Source organism: Xenopus tropicalis, chromosome 3 (assembly GCF_000004195.4).
Source record: "Xenopus tropicalis strain Nigerian chromosome 3, UCB_Xtro_10.0, whole genome shotgun sequence".
Classification (NCBI taxonomy): domain Eukaryota; kingdom Metazoa; phylum Chordata; class Amphibia; order Anura; family Pipidae; genus Xenopus; species Xenopus tropicalis.
The window spans coordinates 58,083,379-58,100,836 of NC_030679.2; the positions used below are offsets into that span (position 1 = coordinate 58,083,379).

General features: G+C 38.2%; 1 protein-coding gene across 9 annotated transcripts in view; it reads right to left on the reverse strand.

The window, feature by feature from the left end:
- Window positions 1–478: 478 nt before the first annotated feature.
- grip1 (glutamate receptor interacting protein 1) overlaps window positions 479–17,458 on the reverse strand; it is a 285,619-nt gene continuing 268,639 nt past the window's right edge. For 5 of the 9 annotated variants that reach the window (XM_031898925.1, XM_031898921.1, XM_031898923.1 and 2 more), the window contains 10 exons: window positions 16,915–17,060; window positions 15,577–15,721; window positions 14,875–15,014; window positions 13,516–13,695; window positions 10,047–10,203; window positions 7,443–7,554; window positions 7,344–7,361; window positions 5,096–5,329; window positions 2,858–3,004; window positions 955–1,505 (listed from right to left, as the gene is read on the reverse strand). In XM_031898925.1, coding sequence (XP_031754785.1) covers window positions 1,272–1,505; window positions 2,858–3,004; window positions 5,096–5,329; window positions 7,344–7,361; window positions 7,443–7,554; window positions 10,047–10,203; window positions 13,516–13,695; window positions 14,875–15,014; window positions 15,577–15,721; window positions 16,915–17,060 — 1,513 coding nt within the window. In that variant the 3' untranslated portion in view covers window positions 955–1,271. Of the gene's footprint in view, window positions 1,506–2,857; window positions 3,005–5,095; window positions 5,330–7,343; window positions 7,362–7,442; window positions 7,555–10,046; window positions 10,204–13,515; window positions 13,696–14,874; window positions 15,015–15,576; window positions 15,722–16,914; window positions 17,061–17,458 lie in introns of all 9 variants that reach the window. The other 4 variants (XM_018092250.2, XM_012959909.3, XM_031898920.1 and 1 more) reach the window with 3 other exon arrangements.

Genomic DNA, 17,458 nt, shown 5'->3' on the forward strand with positions numbered 1-17,458 from the left:
ATGATCTAATGTTTTCCCAGAGATGCCTGATGATCACCAGTTGTGAGCATTTCTGCACCCTTGTTCTTGAAATCATTGTTTATTCCATTTTTTCCAGTATGATTGTTCCATACAAATATTAACATGTTCCCAGAAACAAAAAGACAATAAATGTCATGCTATTAAAGTATTAAATTTGTACAAAAATACTTTGCAGTTTAATACTTGTTTTTTGTTTTTTTTTGTTTACAAACAAAAATACATATTTAAATGAATCATGATAAATGTTTTCACCCTTCCACACACACATATATATATATATTTATCTGGCCTGGCACAAGAATTTGGGGTATCGCCATTAAAGAGAAGCAACAAGCTTGTAGCTGGAAGTTACACAGACACAAACTATGGATGCTTGGAGGCTGGTCTGCTGCTCCTCTGATAGATCCTCTCCTACTCAGCCGGTGCCAGTGGGAGATATCAGAAACAAAGCTGCTGGTGATTGTCCAATTAAAATAGGAATCTCTTTATTGCTTTGAGGGATAAACACTTGGCAAAGCTCTTAACACATGTACACTTGGAAAACAACAATTATACATGGCTCAGAAGACGTTTTGTTGCTAAAGCTCTTATTTATACTGTACAAACTCCAGGGCTTGTGTTCAATATCCAACCAAAATCCGTTGCACCTAAAGCCTAAGTGCAAACTCTGTGCTTTCTTTTTCACTGTAAATGCCACACTTGTCAATAACATGAATACACACTTATGGATTTATTACTGAATATGCCAGTAAAAGGTACCTTAGAATTAAAATGCTCACAGTACAGGGAAAGTCTGTACTGCCATCCAGCCAGCTCTATGCAGGACGAGATTACCTTGTATCCATCTTAGCATTCTTTAGTAAATATGCTTTCCAGTATAAGGTCAGTGAACAGAATGTGTTAAAAATAGAAAAGAATTCTGCTAAAAATGTCAGCAGCTTTAAACCATATATATATATATATATGTGACTGAAGCTTTTCTCTGGGCTGTAGACAAGGCCTGGAAAAGAAGCCACTTTGCTTCCAGTAGTTTCATCACATGACTGAAGGCCCATATATGCTCAGTAGTAAACTTGGAATGGCACTAATATTTAGAGTATTCATCATAAAAACACTTGCTACTCCCATGGAAAGGTTTAACAGTATAGCCACATAGTGCCATCTGTGTCTCAAATGTCACAGTTCAGATGTACAACAGGGTATTAGCACCAGGTTTATGCTACTAGGTCAATAGCTAGATTTTAGTTTTGCTATAAAGTATTTATTGAGTCTCTCATGTCCATTGATGCAAGGCGGCTACTTGTAGACTGGGAGAACGTGTTGTGATCAGTCCATTCTTGCACTGACAAATTCTGTCCATCCAAAGGATCCTTCTGAGAGGCTACTGGGTTCCTGCTAATAACCAGCTCTAGTTTGTTGCCAGATTCTGCTATTAGAGGGACAACAAGGCAGCAATCAAAGTCTCTGGTACGGACATGATTCACCTACAGAAATACAAAGTGAGAAGAATGGTTTGCAGTGAGTTGCTAGCATGCATCATTCTTCCTGTAATATAAAAGGGTGGTTCACCTTTAAGTTAACTATGTTATAGAATGTCCTATTTGTAGCAGCTTTTAAGCTTGTCTACATGTTTTATAGGTTTGTTTGTTTTTTTTTATTTACCTCTTCTGACTCTTTTCAGTTTTCAAATGGGGGGCACTGACCCTTCAGCCAAACAAAACTATTGCTCTGTGAGGCTACAATTTTATTATTACTTTTAATTCTATTCAGGCCTCTCCTATTTATACTCCAGTCTCTCATTCAAACCACTGCCTAGTCCCTAGTTTAATGTGGACCCTAGAAAAGCATTTTTTATTTATTTTTATTTAATTTGTGTTTGTTGAATTATTATTTTCTTAGAATATTGCTCTCTACATCATACTAAATTTTAAATTAAAGGTGAACAACTCCATTAATGTACAAAATACCACTTCTTAAAAATCACTGTCTTCCACCATTCCTATGTCCCTAGAATTCTATCCCACCTACTTCAATGCTTGATATTTGGATTGGATTTTCTTGTACTAATGTGAGAGAGTCTGTGTAGTATATGGAAATTTTAGCTCAAAACTGTATGAAGTTATGTAAACGCCCCTTCATTTCTTTTTAAAGGAGAAGGAAAGGCTAAACCATTGGGGGGTTCCAAACGTTGGGCACCCCCAGTGATTGTAATCACTTACCTTATACCCCGGCCCGGGTTGGTGCCCCTGTTAGGAGAAACCACACCAGCCCAGGGGTAGCTGCAAGCGAGTGTTTCCTCTTCCTTCTGAATCTCGGGGCTGGCACATGTGCAGTAGAGTGTAGAAGATGGCTTTTTTTTGTTAATATTCACCTTTTCACTCTACTGTGCAAGTGCGCAAAGACAGAAGAAGGAAGAGGAGACACTCACTCACAGGTACCCCAGGCTGGTGCTGGTTTCTTCTCACAGGGGCACCAGCCCAGGGTAAAAGGTAAGTTATTAAATTCACTGGGGGGTGCCTAAAATTTTGGCACCCCCCAGTGACTTTGCCTTTCCTTCTCCTTTGAGGGCTCTTACACACAGGCCTTGTGTTTATGTGTTTGACACATAGGTTTGAGCGCACCTAAGTGATTCCATTATATTTTGCCTGGTTGCACTCCTGAGGGTTCAGAGTTGCATTTTATGGCTTTCATTGTGTGTGATTTTTTTTTAGATGACACATGCTGCATGTGTAGGAGCCCTTAAAGAGCATTGGGTCCAATGAAGAATATGTATCCAAGTCATTGTGCCAGCTAATTAGTAGTACCAGAGAGAAACGTATCCGTACATATGGCTCACCTGCAAGAGACGATCATATGGCTTTAGCCCCGCAATATCCCCTGGCCCATTAGGACGTATATTTTTCACATAGACTCCTTTCTCCAGTAAGCCATCGGCAACACTAAAACCAAAGTCTTCCCTATCCGAATCCTTAAATAAAGAGACCTGCAATAAATACAGATTAGGTTTGTAACTAAAGAGTGTGCATTACAGTTGTGTAAATAAATGTACATGATATGATGCCTCTAATATAAGGGGAGGGGGTAATTATTAATTAATGAAACCCAACAGCACTATTCTTACAACTATCTGGTTACTTTTCCTTTCTTATATATATATATATATACCCAGTGGGCACCTTGGGGAATAGGTGACTCTAGAAAAACATTGTCCCTTTAACAATTCTGGGCTCTGCTTTACAAGTCTCTCTGTTTAGTTTCTGTATCTGCATGATTCTCCTTCTCTTGGCTTAAACAAACTAACTGAAGTTATGTCCCATGTGCCCCCCCCCTTAAGTCACTGATTGATACTGACTGCTAACAGCAGTAAAGGAGGAAGTAGTGTTCTGGCCATTATGTTAGACACCTGCTCACTCCAGCCTTTATAGATTACAGTTTTGCCTAACTAACTCTATTGAAAACAATTTTAATTTGGCGCAGTCTATCTATTTTACTCAGTTTCATTTTTACACTGAACTATTCATTTAACCCATCTCTGCTGCCAGAAACTAAAATGCGCTGGCTACATACATTCTATTTCTACTTATTTCTAGGATTTTGCCCTCTCTTTCTGCTTTCCTATACCTTTGCCTCCAGGATCTAGCTCTCCATGCATTTTACATCCCTACTTCCAGGGTGCAGCTCTCTGGTTACCCCAATCGTTACCCCCAACCCCAGGATCTAGGTCTTTCAGCTCACTCCATCTTTGCCCACAGGATCTAGAACTTTCTTTACCAGCAGGGTCTAGCTCTCTTGGGCCATAATTTTAACTACATAAATTAGTGTTTTTGCTTTTGTTATAATTGTTGTTTTGTTATATTGTTAAGTTGTTTCCTTTTACAGATTTTGCAGCTACAGGACTGCTCAACTGCACGACACAAAAAACACAAATACAAAACATAATTATTTAATTTGTGGTTTTAGAGGTTTCAATGTTCATTTCCGTTTGGTCCACCACGTTTCATGGAAAAACATAAAAACCACAACAAATTTGTTGTTTTTGTGTTCTTTTCATTCTGCATTTTAATTCAATCATGCTCTTTCAATTTGGATATGACTAGACATTCAAAAACCTCTAAAACCAAAATCAGAATGTTAATAAAATCTTCCCCATTAGGTTGGTCTAACTCAGTGATGCTAAACAAGTGGCTTGTGCAGGTGCTCATTTTTGAATTCTGGGCTTGGAGACATATTTTGGAGGCATAAAGACACAAGTACACTGCCAAAATCAGGCCCCAGTAGCCTAGCAGTTTATATGTGACTACTAAATAGCCAATCACTGCCCCTAGAAAATGTTTTTTTGCTTGTGTGACTCTCCAACACTTTTTACATTTGAATGTGACTCGCTGGTCCAACTAATCACAATAAGTGATATATAGATGATTTGTTTTTAGCAAAAGATAGAGAGTTTTGGATTTCATTGTTTGCTACGTTGCTGCTATTTCCACAATTTCCAATGACTTGATGGGTACAAACTTGGGCTGAAATAGCAAAGATTAATTGTGTGTGCTTGTTGCAATTTGCAGCCATTGGCATACATGTACATCACTTGTATTTGTGAGTAAATCAAATCTGTAGGGGAAACCAATAGTGTGTTTTACCAGGGCACCACCACATGTTAAAATATTTCAGTTTGAGAATGGCTTCCCAGGTCATTTGTTAGGTTCTTATATCATACAACAATTGTAAGTTTGATCGTAAGTACAATTGTAAATGTAAATTGGGCCATCGTCTGTTTTGAGCTCTAAATAATTATGAAAATGTCCTTTCAGCCAATCCTGGCAATTCAATTGTATGAGGTTATTGGCCTTCTTGGGTCTCGATGGCAATCTGGTTTTTGACCAATACTAAAAAAACAGGTAAATGCATAAAAGGCACACGTGTGGCCAAACTGGACATCGCCCTACTTGGTTAGATATCAGTTCATGCTGCAAACTGTGTGCATGTGGCCAAGTGGCACAATGATGAGGAATTCTATTTCAAATGAACTATATACATAAATCCAGTATCTGCTTATAAAAAAACTTTTTGTACTTGCCTTGTGTAACTCCACAGGAGTTGGTGACATGATGTCTTTTATTTCTTGTTTAATTTTTCTCATGGAAACCGATTTCCTTCCTACATCAGATGGCAGTGTGTTGCTGCGTATGGATTGGCTGTAATGCGGCCTGCCGGAGCTTTTTTCTTGGAAACTTGCTTGTCGCCCTAGCTGCCCACGAGGCTGGGAGTTCTCATGATTCAAGCTCAGTGTGCTTCCTGACATGATTGTCGCCTGCAGCAAAATAAGGTCCTGATTAAGCCCTCGCTTTATCAACTGACAGCTAGAAAATTTGTAAATGACAATGCAAGGAAAGCAGACTTGTTTGCACTTCCATTAATGAAACCACAACTTTGTGTAGTATAATATACAGCTAGGAGGCTCTGTGTAGACTCCACCGCTTGACTTTACTATTCATGGTCTGATGGACACGGCAGCAATCCCTTAGGGAACCAATAACATGGGCAGCATGCTGCTTATAAGCTACAAATGTCAGCCAGTCAGTGTAATCTCCTTGTTCCACAGTATTGAAAGCTAAAAGGATAATCTGAGGAATATGGTGGAAACAAATATGCAACAATTTCCTCTAACAAACACAACTACAAGGTATCCTATAAGTTTTTGTTTTTTTGAAAATCAAAATGAGGTGAAAAAGAAGAAAACATTGATCAAGCAATCAATTTAGATAGAAGCAAATATGAAAACAGCCAAAATACACACAAATAAATGGGTTAAGGTTGCAAGCTTCTTAAAAATACAATTTAGGGTTGATATTTGAACATTTCATATTGTTACCTACTGCACTAATGTCCAGCCTACCATGCAGTGGGACACATATTCAAAATATTTATGGTTGTTACCTGGAATATAAATAATATGATGTCACAGAGGTTTAAGTAGCTACGGGCTGGCGGTGGCCATAAAATCCTGCGTTACCCTGCTGTACTGCCACCAGTAAATCAATGGGCACCTCACTGATCATGTAAGCATCATGTAATGCAAGTTGCATGCCGACTAAACACAGGTTATTATTGTACCACTGCCATAGCCCAAATACAAATATTTCTTCTTTGGCACAATGATCCATATCAAACATGTTGCTTATAAAGCTGATTTAGGCTCTGCATATCCTTATAATATTTGCTTTAAATCAAATAAGGCTTATATTGTATCTACCAATAAATCAAAAAACAAACACTAAGCATTATTTACTCTTATTGTGCTGGTAAACTCACACAACCCTAGTCATTCTGGCACAGTACAGGTTATGTGTTGTTCTTGAAGCAGATCTGCCATCAATAGAGAAGATGCTGCAGTCAGGTGGCCCTGAGATGGCAAAGTGCAATTAAGTGTTACAAAGTGGTGGAGCTTGAGGGACTGGGTAGGATTTTGACATAATTGGCAAATGGATAAGGGGACCAGGATATTTTTTTCATTGGGGCCCCATTTTTGTTGTTGCAGAGCAAACATACCAGTAGGCCCTGGAGACTAGTGAATTAATAATTAAGGCCCCCTGGGGCTGGGCCATGCGATGCTAGCCATGCCTTGGAAGAGTACCATTTACAGCCTTATCCAGCTTGCCACTCGCCCAAAGACACTGCTATACTGCTGAGCAAGGCCATGGCACATTTTTGTTACAATGGTACAATGGTTTTACCTAGGGAGGTAAAAAGGAAGCTTGTGGTCAGCCCCTATAGAGACAACTGCTGCGTAGGCAAGCTGAGCCTTATAGAAGTTTGAGGGGCCTTAAAAAATCAGTGATGATCTAGCAAAGTTACGTTAAATATTAATATAATCAAGTATAGGCCATTTTTGCCTTTGAGTCCTGAGGAGCACAATATAGCTAAGCATGTTGGCAATGAATATACAATTTCAAAATGCAAATGAATCAATATGTGTGTGAATGGATTTTACGGCTTATAAAGGGCAAACCCCTAGCTGTGGTAACATGCCTGGTCCATACCTGCCAACAGTCCACTTTTCCCTAGACTGTTTCAAAATTTGCTGAGAAAAAGAAATGCTTATTAGCTGCTTGGTAAGGGATTATGGGTAAAGCAGGGCATTTCACCAATCAGTTCATTTGGAATGTTGGCAGGTATGCTGATCTAAGGAGCAGTGGTGGTCTTGCTGCTGAATTTGTATGTAAAAATACACTGTTGCATTATAGCCAGCCCCATGCAAACTTCGTATTCTACAAGCACAAATATTCAAAAATATATACCAAAGTATACGTGTTCCTGGAAATTACCTGACTGCCAGCCTTCTCCTGCAAAAACAACACATCTGCATTAAATGAAAATAGCTGCTAAATAAATATGTTTCTATTATTGTCAGTATTATCCATTACCTCAAGTTCTCTAAGAATTCCAGACTGCCCACAAGTTTCCAAATCCTCCAGTGCTTGAGACCAGAAGTTTTCCTCTTGCTCCCCATCTGGTCCCTCTGGGCCTCCGGTATAACTTGCAAATAAACAGAAAGAAAAACTGAATGGTCTGTGATACAGCACCAAGACAGTGAAGCTTGCTAGCTTGGCCTTTTATGCTGATCTCCTGTAGCTAGGGGTCACTTGCAATAAAGTTTAAAGAAGACTAGGGGCTGACTTGATTAGAAAGACTAAAGGCAGGTACTGTAGAAAGGGAAATAATTCAGCAATGCTACATTGGTTCAGGAGCCGTCAAAGAGGGACTGAGTATGATGGCCATTACCCCGAAGATTTTCCTTTTGTGGAGGGGCGCGGCCCTTCCTAGTTACCCCACTGGGTAGTATACCTATGACTTTTAGACACATTCTATGGATAGTTTTATAAGGAGCCAAATAACCTGCCTGTATGTATTTGAAGGGTAGGTAGCAATACAAGAAATGAAAGAAAACCAATCAGATCAATAAGACACATTAAATCTTACAGAGAGCAACCATAACATCAAACTGAACTCTTGCATTCTGTCCTAAAACCAATGAAAAATGATAACTAAATATATTAGCTGCACATTGTCTTTGCTGTTATAACCAGCAACATCTAATAAACTGATCGCTGTGCTACATGACCCTCAGAACTATGAACCCTATAAATTGGGTCAAAACTCAGTAAATTGGGTCATAACCCTGGATGTCCCAGTTATGTGTGCAGTGCCTTACAGCAACCACCTGAACTGTAGTATATTTTGTGACTTACTTGCTAGCGAGCTAACCCTTTCCCTTTCACTAGAAACACTGGGGCCCATTTATCAAAGAATGATTGATTGGGTACGATTACAAAAAAATAGTATTTTTTTCTAAGTTTTAGAACTGTGCATATTTTCTACGATATTTTTCGTCAATTTGCCCAACTTTTTCGTACTTTGCGTGACAATTTATGCAACAAAATCGTATTTGTCGCAACGAGTTTTGGAATTCATTTCAGCTTCAGTATCGTGACTTTCTTTCTGCCAGTTTGGAGCTGCAGAGTGCCATTGAGTCCTTTGGAAAGCTTCCCACATCATGCATTGACGTGTTAAGCCAGAAAGGGACAAGAACATTTTCGGATCACCACACGCAAATGATCGTTTCAATACGAAAATTTCGGAACTCTTAGATCGTAAGTATGAAAATTTCGTATTCAAACTAAAAGAATTTTCGTGACATTTGCGATCATCAGAAATGATCGGATTTTGTGATTCGGATTCTTACATTAGTGAATCAGCCCCACTGTGTTCCCCTTAATGCTTTTATTTTTTCTTTATATAATCAGTCAGAATTGAAATAAAATGCTACTGGCAAGACAGCCGCTTTAACAGAAGAGTTTACAGTCAGACTAGGGCCTAAACTGCATCAATATCCTGTGGGGACAGGAACAGGAATATGTGTCAGCTGATGAACCTGTTTGTATTTCTGGCTGCAAGCAGTGCCCCAGTAATATTGATCGATGGCTGGAAAATGCTCAGTCTGTTTAGTTGGACACAGGCCAGCACAACAGTTCATCAGACATGCTTATGGCACGAAGCCAAGGCTCATTGCTTCAAACCTACCTGGATGTCTGCTGTGATGTCCCTGGGGCTTGCCAGCCCCACCATCCACTGCCTGCCTATATCCCACCCCTACACAGAATCTGCTTGCTCTTTACAGGAACTTCATTATTATCTGCTGTGATTATGGCTCAGAGTGCTGCTAAATTTTATCATTATTAAAGAACGGAAAATTATAGGGCCATGTCTGTTGTTTTACCTTGTTTTATGTCTATGGGATGTCTATGTATGGGAAAAAGTATTCCATATAACCCAGTAAAGTCCAGTAACCCACAGAAATCTAATCATTTAACTGGATGATATTACAATAGTTACTGGAAAAAGACCAACTGTTCTGCATGAACACTCTATGTGATATAGATGTGGTTATCATTACAGAACATTGAGAGGCATATTTATTATAGTGTCTGAGCCAACATCACCAGTTATATTGCCACATAGCAACCAATTAACTTGACTTGTATGTGACCATTCAAATCTACAGTAATTGGTACAGGTATAGGACCCATTATCCAGAATGCTCGGGACCAAGGGTATTCTGGATAAGGGGTCTTTCCATAATTTGGATCTCCATACCTATAGTCTACTACAAAATCAATAAAACATTATTTAAACCCAATAGTATTATTTTGCATCCAATAAGGATTATTTATATCTTAGTTGGGATCAAGTACTGTTTTATTATTACAGAGAAAAAGGAAATCAGTTTTAAAATTCTCAATTATTATAATGGAGTCTATGGGAGAAAGCCTTTCCATAATTTGGAGCTTTCTGGATAACGGGTTTCCGGATAAGGGATCCCATACCTGTAATTGGTTGCTATGGGCAAAATCACCAATGATATTGGCTTACACACTATAATAAATATGTCCCTTAGCCAGCTTAGCCATAGCTAGAAATGAAAGTTATTTTTAACTAGGATAAATTAAACCTTATAATATGGTACTTACCCACTAGTTGTAGGTCTATCCCACTCATCATCACTAAGCCCTGTGTCATGGAAGTGGTTATTTCTTGGCCTATTAAGAGGTGATAAACTGCCCTTTTGCTTGGGGTTTCTCCATTCATAGGCATTAAAACTGAATCCGGATGCTTGAAAGTTGGGGCCTATAAAATGGTGGCAGAAAAGGAGACATATATATATAGACATATAGAATACTAAATTTGCAGTTTAGAGAGTATAGTAGCCAGCATGGGAAGAATTACTAGTAGGTGGTTGTGTTCAGCAGCAAAAAAATACAGTGAAACTTTCATTTTACATCCCCTGATGTTTTCCTGCATTTTACACCATTGTTTTATGGTCCCACTAATATATAACATAATAAACCTGATTTTACATTTTCCCGGATTTTGCACCATTTTTTTCTGGTCCCCTGAAAACACTAAGTGGGAAAGGAAATAATAGCAATGATAAATACTATAAGGGCTACATTGTCAGTATCTTGCTTTTTTATTCTTTACCTACAAATATAGGAAAAGTCAAACATTAGGTGTCACTCAAAACACAGATGAAAGATGACAGCCATTCGTTGTTCATGCTTGCTACAGAGAGAGGCCGTGCCTGGTTAGGCATAAGCAGTTCCCACGCATGCCTTATGTACTCAACACTAACAGAGTGGGGAATGTTAGGATAATCCAGCTGCAAGCAGGGCCAACCTTCCTCTTTCATTGGAGTGCTGCTGCCATTACCTCCCCTACGTCTCTCTCTTTATCCTTCCCTGGTCACATCCTCCTACTCTAAACATTGCTTTTACTTTATGGCATCTCAGTTATGAACTACACGCTCTTTCCACTTCTACATTTTGCAATTTTCTTTCATAAAGGTCTTTATCACCACTGACACCCCCCTTCTTCACATTTTCCCTTCATTTCTGCTTGTCTTCCCTGTTTGCCAGAAACCATCCTACTTCTCTCTTCTTTATTCACTATTTTCCTCCTTGTCCTTCTTACTAAGATTTAGGTTAAAAACTATGTGGTAACATTAGGAGTCTTGGTATTGTAGGAAAACCATTTTTTACATTTTTCCACAAATTAGAATATTAAAATCTTTTGAGGAAGATACAGTATTCCAAAATTATAGTTATTGATTATCATTAGTAGGAAATCCTCTGGATCAAATGATTGTTCCATGTTATTCACTCCAAATAAGAGGCATCTATGCACCACTATAAATGTATTATTACTGGCCTTGTAGTGAGAAATTTGCATGGGGGAGTTTAAAGCCTGTGTCTAGCTCGGATTAAAAAACAATCAAACATCAGCACAACCAAACTCCTGCAGTGCCTGGGAATGTCATTATTACAATATTAATCAGTATCAAATGAACAGGGTAAATCCACTTAGAACGTCAAAGTTTTACAGGTGAAGCAATTAAATGAAGCAATGCAAATAATATACATGCTGTTCTATGGCATATACACACATTTATATATGCACAGTGGTGTGTTATATTTTATAGTCTGATAAACTGGAAATAAGAAATATTATCATTATCTTACAACAATGCATGTTCCCTATTAACTAAACATACTTCACTGTATTGCTTTAGGAGAAATTTACATTAAGATACATCACTGATATATAGGTATGGGACCTGTTATCCAGAATGCTCGGGACCAGGGGTTTTCCTGATAAGGGGTCTTTCCGTAATTTGGATCTTCATACCTTAAGTCTACTAGAGAATCATTCAAACATGAATTAAACCCAAAAGGATTGTTTTGCTTCCAATAAGAATTAATGATATCTTAGCTGGGATCAAGTACAAGGAACTGCTTTATTATTACAGAGAAGAAGGAAATCATTTTTAAGAATTTTAATTATTTGTTTAAAAAGGATTCTATGGGAGATGGGCTTCCAATAATTTGACCCAGGCTTAGAGATAACAGTTCCCATACCTGTACTTTTAATTTTACTCAACCTTCTTAGGCTGAGACCTGTATGGACCAATAAGGTTAATTACATGACATTTTAGTAGTGATTACTGGTTGGATTACTCCTCAGACCTTAGGCACGCACAGGTAAAACCATTTTTATTTTGCTTCTCTGCATGAAGCGAGAATGGCTATGTGTACCTATTTTTCAGCTGCTAAATGGGTAAACAGCAGTTGCTGTGCTTTAGTTGTGTCTGGAAAATAAACAGCAGAAGGTGTAGTTAAGATTGAACAAGATAATTCCTGGCACGCTCACAAGCAAATCAAGAAGCTGCAGGTATCATTCTATGGAGTGGTAAGAGAATTGGCAAGTTTAGATCTAAAGATAACCATCAATAATTATAATTAGATTATAATTAGAATTGCCTTGAGAGGAAACTTCGGCGATTCCGGGGAAATTGCGGTGCCGTGTATGCCATCCCACCGGCGTTTTACATTCTCGTCAGTGGGATGGCATTTTGGGGAGATTAGTCGCCTGCGTCAAGGGAGATTTGTCACGGGCGACTAGTCTCCCCGTGTACCAGAGCCCTAAGGAAAGATTCAAAAAGTCATTTATTAGGACAGGAAAGGCAGACTAACGCGTTTTGCCTTGTGGGGCACTTACTCATAGGCTAAGGGGCACTGCCTGTTACACACTATTTAAGCAGGAAATGCCCAATCAGAATAAGTTATACAGAAACCAATCAGAATAATACATACAAAAAAACGGAAAAGTGCAAGTAAAAAAAAAGAAACCAATATATAAACACTGTGGATCCACCAAATGAGTGAAAATTTCAGAAAAATAATCACAATACAGTATACACCTATATACAAGTTTTGTGTATACAATGCAAAAGATTATATTATAATCTATTATAAACGTCGGTTGTACATGCAATTATAATACACAAGAGATTTTTTGAAACACAAAGACCCTTGGTGCTGGCTGTTTTATTTTGATATTTATATGATATTCCGTGCACAGGATTTGGAGTATGGTGCTGTCGTGTGGACTGTTTTATATATATATATATATATATATATATATATAAAACAGTCCTTATAGTGTCTGCACTCCAAAGCTTGTAACCAATCAAAATCGTCATAAGTTTATTTTAGACATATTGTTTTAAAAAAATCCAACGTTTCGGTCCTCAATACTTGAGAAAGGTCCTATTGAGGACCGAAACGTTGGATTCTTTTAAAACAATATGTCTAAAATAAACTTATGATGATTTTAAAGGGTGTGCCGGTCACAGAATATTTATTGCTATATATATATATATATATATATTTATAAAAGGTCCCAATAGGGACCGAAACGTCGGTTGTACATGCAATTATAATACACTAATCTTTGTTTGAACCACAGGACCCTTGGTGCTGGTTGTGTTTGATTTGGTATATATATATATATATATATACACACCTTTGAACATTGGGTGAAGGACACTTGAGCTTTATGGAAAAGGCAGGAAATAGACAAATAGAAAATAGGCAAGTTTACCTTGACTTCCATAGGCAGTGTCAGCAGCAGAACCATCCCAGGATTCAACAGCGCTATCCACACTAGGGACAGCGGTGGAGTAAATGTCAGAGAGATTACTAGACTTCTGCGTGACCGGAGTCTCATCCTCTGCATCACACAGTTCACTGATCCTGCCAGATGACAACTTGGGACTTGTTGCTAAACACAAAATGTAAGATGGTAAGACAAGGAAACTTTTCAGCTGTTAAACACAAACTGACAACAAGCTGAACTCTTCCTCATCATATATACAACTAGCATTCTGAACAAATCATAATAAGTGATGAGCGAATCTGTCCCGTTTCGCTGTAAAATTTGCGCCCATTTTGATGTAACCGCGCCATTTTTACACAACCGTGCCCATTTTTACACAACTGTGCCAAATTTGACGCATCCACAACTTTTTTTGACACGCCACAAATTTTTCTGCTGCGAATTTTCAGGGAACTTTCGAGAAACAATTTACCAATAGCAAAATGCAGAAATTCGCTACGAATCCATGCTGCTGAAAAAAATCACTCATCACTAATCATAATACCTTTTGCCCCTTGCTGCACAGAAAATATCAACAAGGATCATTGAGAATTTGGTATACTCTACGGAAAACCAGTTTTGGTGTGCACTCGCATCAGCAACGGAATTTAAACAGCTTTATTCATATCTCATGACGCATTTTATGTGAACACACATGCAATCACAGGCAATTTTGATTATGTGTGGTATATTGGTGCTATCCTCTCCATGCTGTGGGTTCGGGGTGCAGCACCTGGATCACCAAATTGGAGTGGTGAGTGACCTGCTTGTCCATTAATTCCGGAAACTGTTTTAAGTCTGCCTGTTCTCCAGACTGCAGAAACTGTTTTGAGCGAAAGGTTCAAACCTAAACGATGATTTGGTAAGATTTCACTTCAAGTGTTTTTTGGAACTGATATGAATATTGTCCGGATTGATACTGTGATAAGTTAAACTTAAATTAGAACAAATGTTTGTTAGGGGTTTTATTTAAAATAAAATAAAAACAGGTAGCTGTGGGGGACCACCAATGAGATCTTTGCACCGGGCCAATGGGTAACTTAAAGCGGCTCTGGTTCCATCTCACCATAGGGTCATGAACATCCTTTTAGCTGCCTTTCTCTCTAGTGCCACTTCACTTACTATAACATGACAGGAAACTGAACCAAAACAGAAATTGCCAGATATAAATCATCATAAATCCACTACAAATTTTCAATAACCAATTCATGTCTACTACAACTAAAGCAACGTCTGTTCATATGGTCAGTGCATAACATTATATACAATTAACTGTCACAAATGATAACTACCCATCTGGCTTACCATCCGTTTGCTTTTTGATTTTTAAAGTGACTGTCTCTCCTGCCATCTGTAATAAATGGATGGCTTCACTTAAGGGCTTCCCTTTCAAGCTGTTGCTATTGATGGCAAGGATTCTGTCTCCTATGTGGATTGCCCCCGTCCTACAGGAAGAAGAGTTTATATATAATACGGTACATTAGCAAGAGGAACAGCAGAACTAGTCACATAGCTATAAGTGCTTTATTAGCTATCATGTTTAATGTTTCTGTAGCCTTTGTACACAACAGCACTATTCTGTTATTGTTAAACATTTTCATTTTTTTTTAAATGGAAACTGAATTGCAAAAATATTTTTACACATATATATATATATATTTATATATACCCACCAATGAGACTATTGTTATATACAGTTGGGAGGGCATTGATTCCAAATACAATTCTAGGTTTATTGTCACTTATCGGCATAAATTAAAATCATTAAACATTTCTCCATGAAGGAAAAAAAATCTTGTAGCTTTAAAAGAATAAATTAGAATATATTACATGAAATACAGTGACAACCTCTAGTACTCAAACTGTTGTGAACCTACGACTCCCAGTATCTCTTGATACAGTTCTATAGGGAGTTGTAGTTTTACATCTGCTACATCCCAGGTATTACCTGTCCCTGTGCTAGTAAGGATGTACTGATCTGATACAGAACTCATTAACAAAATGTACCTCTCGGCCAATCCGCCTTTAGTAAGACTTGAGATGATAATTGGATCAAAAGGTTCTTCGGTACCAGAAATCGTAATTCCCAGAGGCCCTCCATACCGTTTAAGTTCAACAGTATAAATAATAGCTCCACTACTCTCCTGTTCATCTACAAGGAATGACAAAATGGATATTACTGGTGTTGCATCTCAATCTCACTGCTGAGATAAATTGGAATCAATTACAAACTCTTAGGAGGTTAACAGCCTTGCATCTTTATTAGTCAACATGCCATCATTGTACTGGCTGCCAGAAACACAGATCTGCCTGGGAGATTCTGATTTTCCACTTGAGAGCCTCCGGTATACATTGAGCAGCCCTGAAGGTCTTAAAGATACATGATTATCTATAATACAATATAAGTGAACCTGTTTCCCACTTCACAAGGTTTTTTACAGTATCACATCAATTATTTGTGCCAGGCACTCCACCCTTGCTTTACAATTTAAATATATATATATATACAGCAAGCACAGCTCTATACGTTAATGAACCTTAAAAGGACACTGCCATGATTTTTATGATGTACTTTTTATTTCTAAATTACACTGTTTACATTGCAATTAATTCCCTCTACTATTTAAAATGTTATTCTTGAACTAACAAATGTATTTTTTTTAGTTGGAATATTGGTGTGTAGGCAGCCATCTCAGTGGAGTGAGTCTGAGCTTTCAGAAGAAGCCAGCGCTACACATTAGAACTGCTTCCAGGTAACCTATTGTTTCTCCTACTCCCATGTAACTGGAGGAGTCCCAAGCCGGACTTGGATTTCTTACTATTGAGTGCTATGAGTTCTGCTGAGGGGGGTGATATCACTCCAACTTGCAGCCCAGCAGTAAAGTGTGACTGAAGTTTATCAGAGCACAAGTCACATGGCTGTGACACCCTAGGAAATGAAGAATATGGCTAGCCCCATGTGAAATTTCCAAATTAAATTTTAAAAATCTGTTTGGGCTTTTAAAAAACTAATTTCAAAGCAGGATTCTGCTGGAGAAACTCTATTAACTAATGCGTTTTGAAAAAAACATGCTTTCCCATGAAGGTATTCGTTTAAGGACTTGACATCTATTGCATATCTAAGCCTTAAAGTGAATAGCAATTGCAATAATTTACTGGACTTTGTACTCAACTATAACTTAATGCCTTATTTTCGGTTTTACAAAAAAAAGCATTTAAATGGTTTGCTATTACATACATGTCTTAGAAAGCCATTGTTCTCTGTCCCACAACTCCTCCAGTTAAGGGGGATCAGCACAAGAACATCTGTGAGGGGAATTTGCCTTAAAAAACATATTTTCTTACCAGAATTATCTTCATCCTTACGGATTTTTAGCTTTACAAGTTCTTCACACTGTTGTAATATTTGAACAGCATCTTCCATGGAGCAGTTGTCAAGCCGGATGTTGTCTATGGCGAGCAGCTTGTCTCCGAGCTCTAGGGTTCCAGTGCTGTAAATACAAAGCCGTGCCATAATGTGACGCTTCTTTACAGTTTTGTAATATGTAAGGTGGGTGCAGTTTAGAAGCTGGCAAATAAGTAGGGCTTGGCCATTCCAGGAATATTACTGGTAGATGATGTTGGAGGCAACTGAAGGCCTCCACTAATGGAAAGTATGCAGTTTCAGGAAACCCCTATATGTGAAACAGACCATACTTAAGATTTGAGGGGCCCTGCAAAGATTTTTTTTTTGCAGGGCCCATTAACTTGGCACAGCAGTGAATTAATACTTTGGGTGACCTGGTTGTTTATACTGGATGAATGACATGCAATATGAACAGAGAAAAGGATTCCAAATTTGTATTGAATGAATCTTTGGCTGCCAGGCAAAGCCTTTGGATCTCTAGGG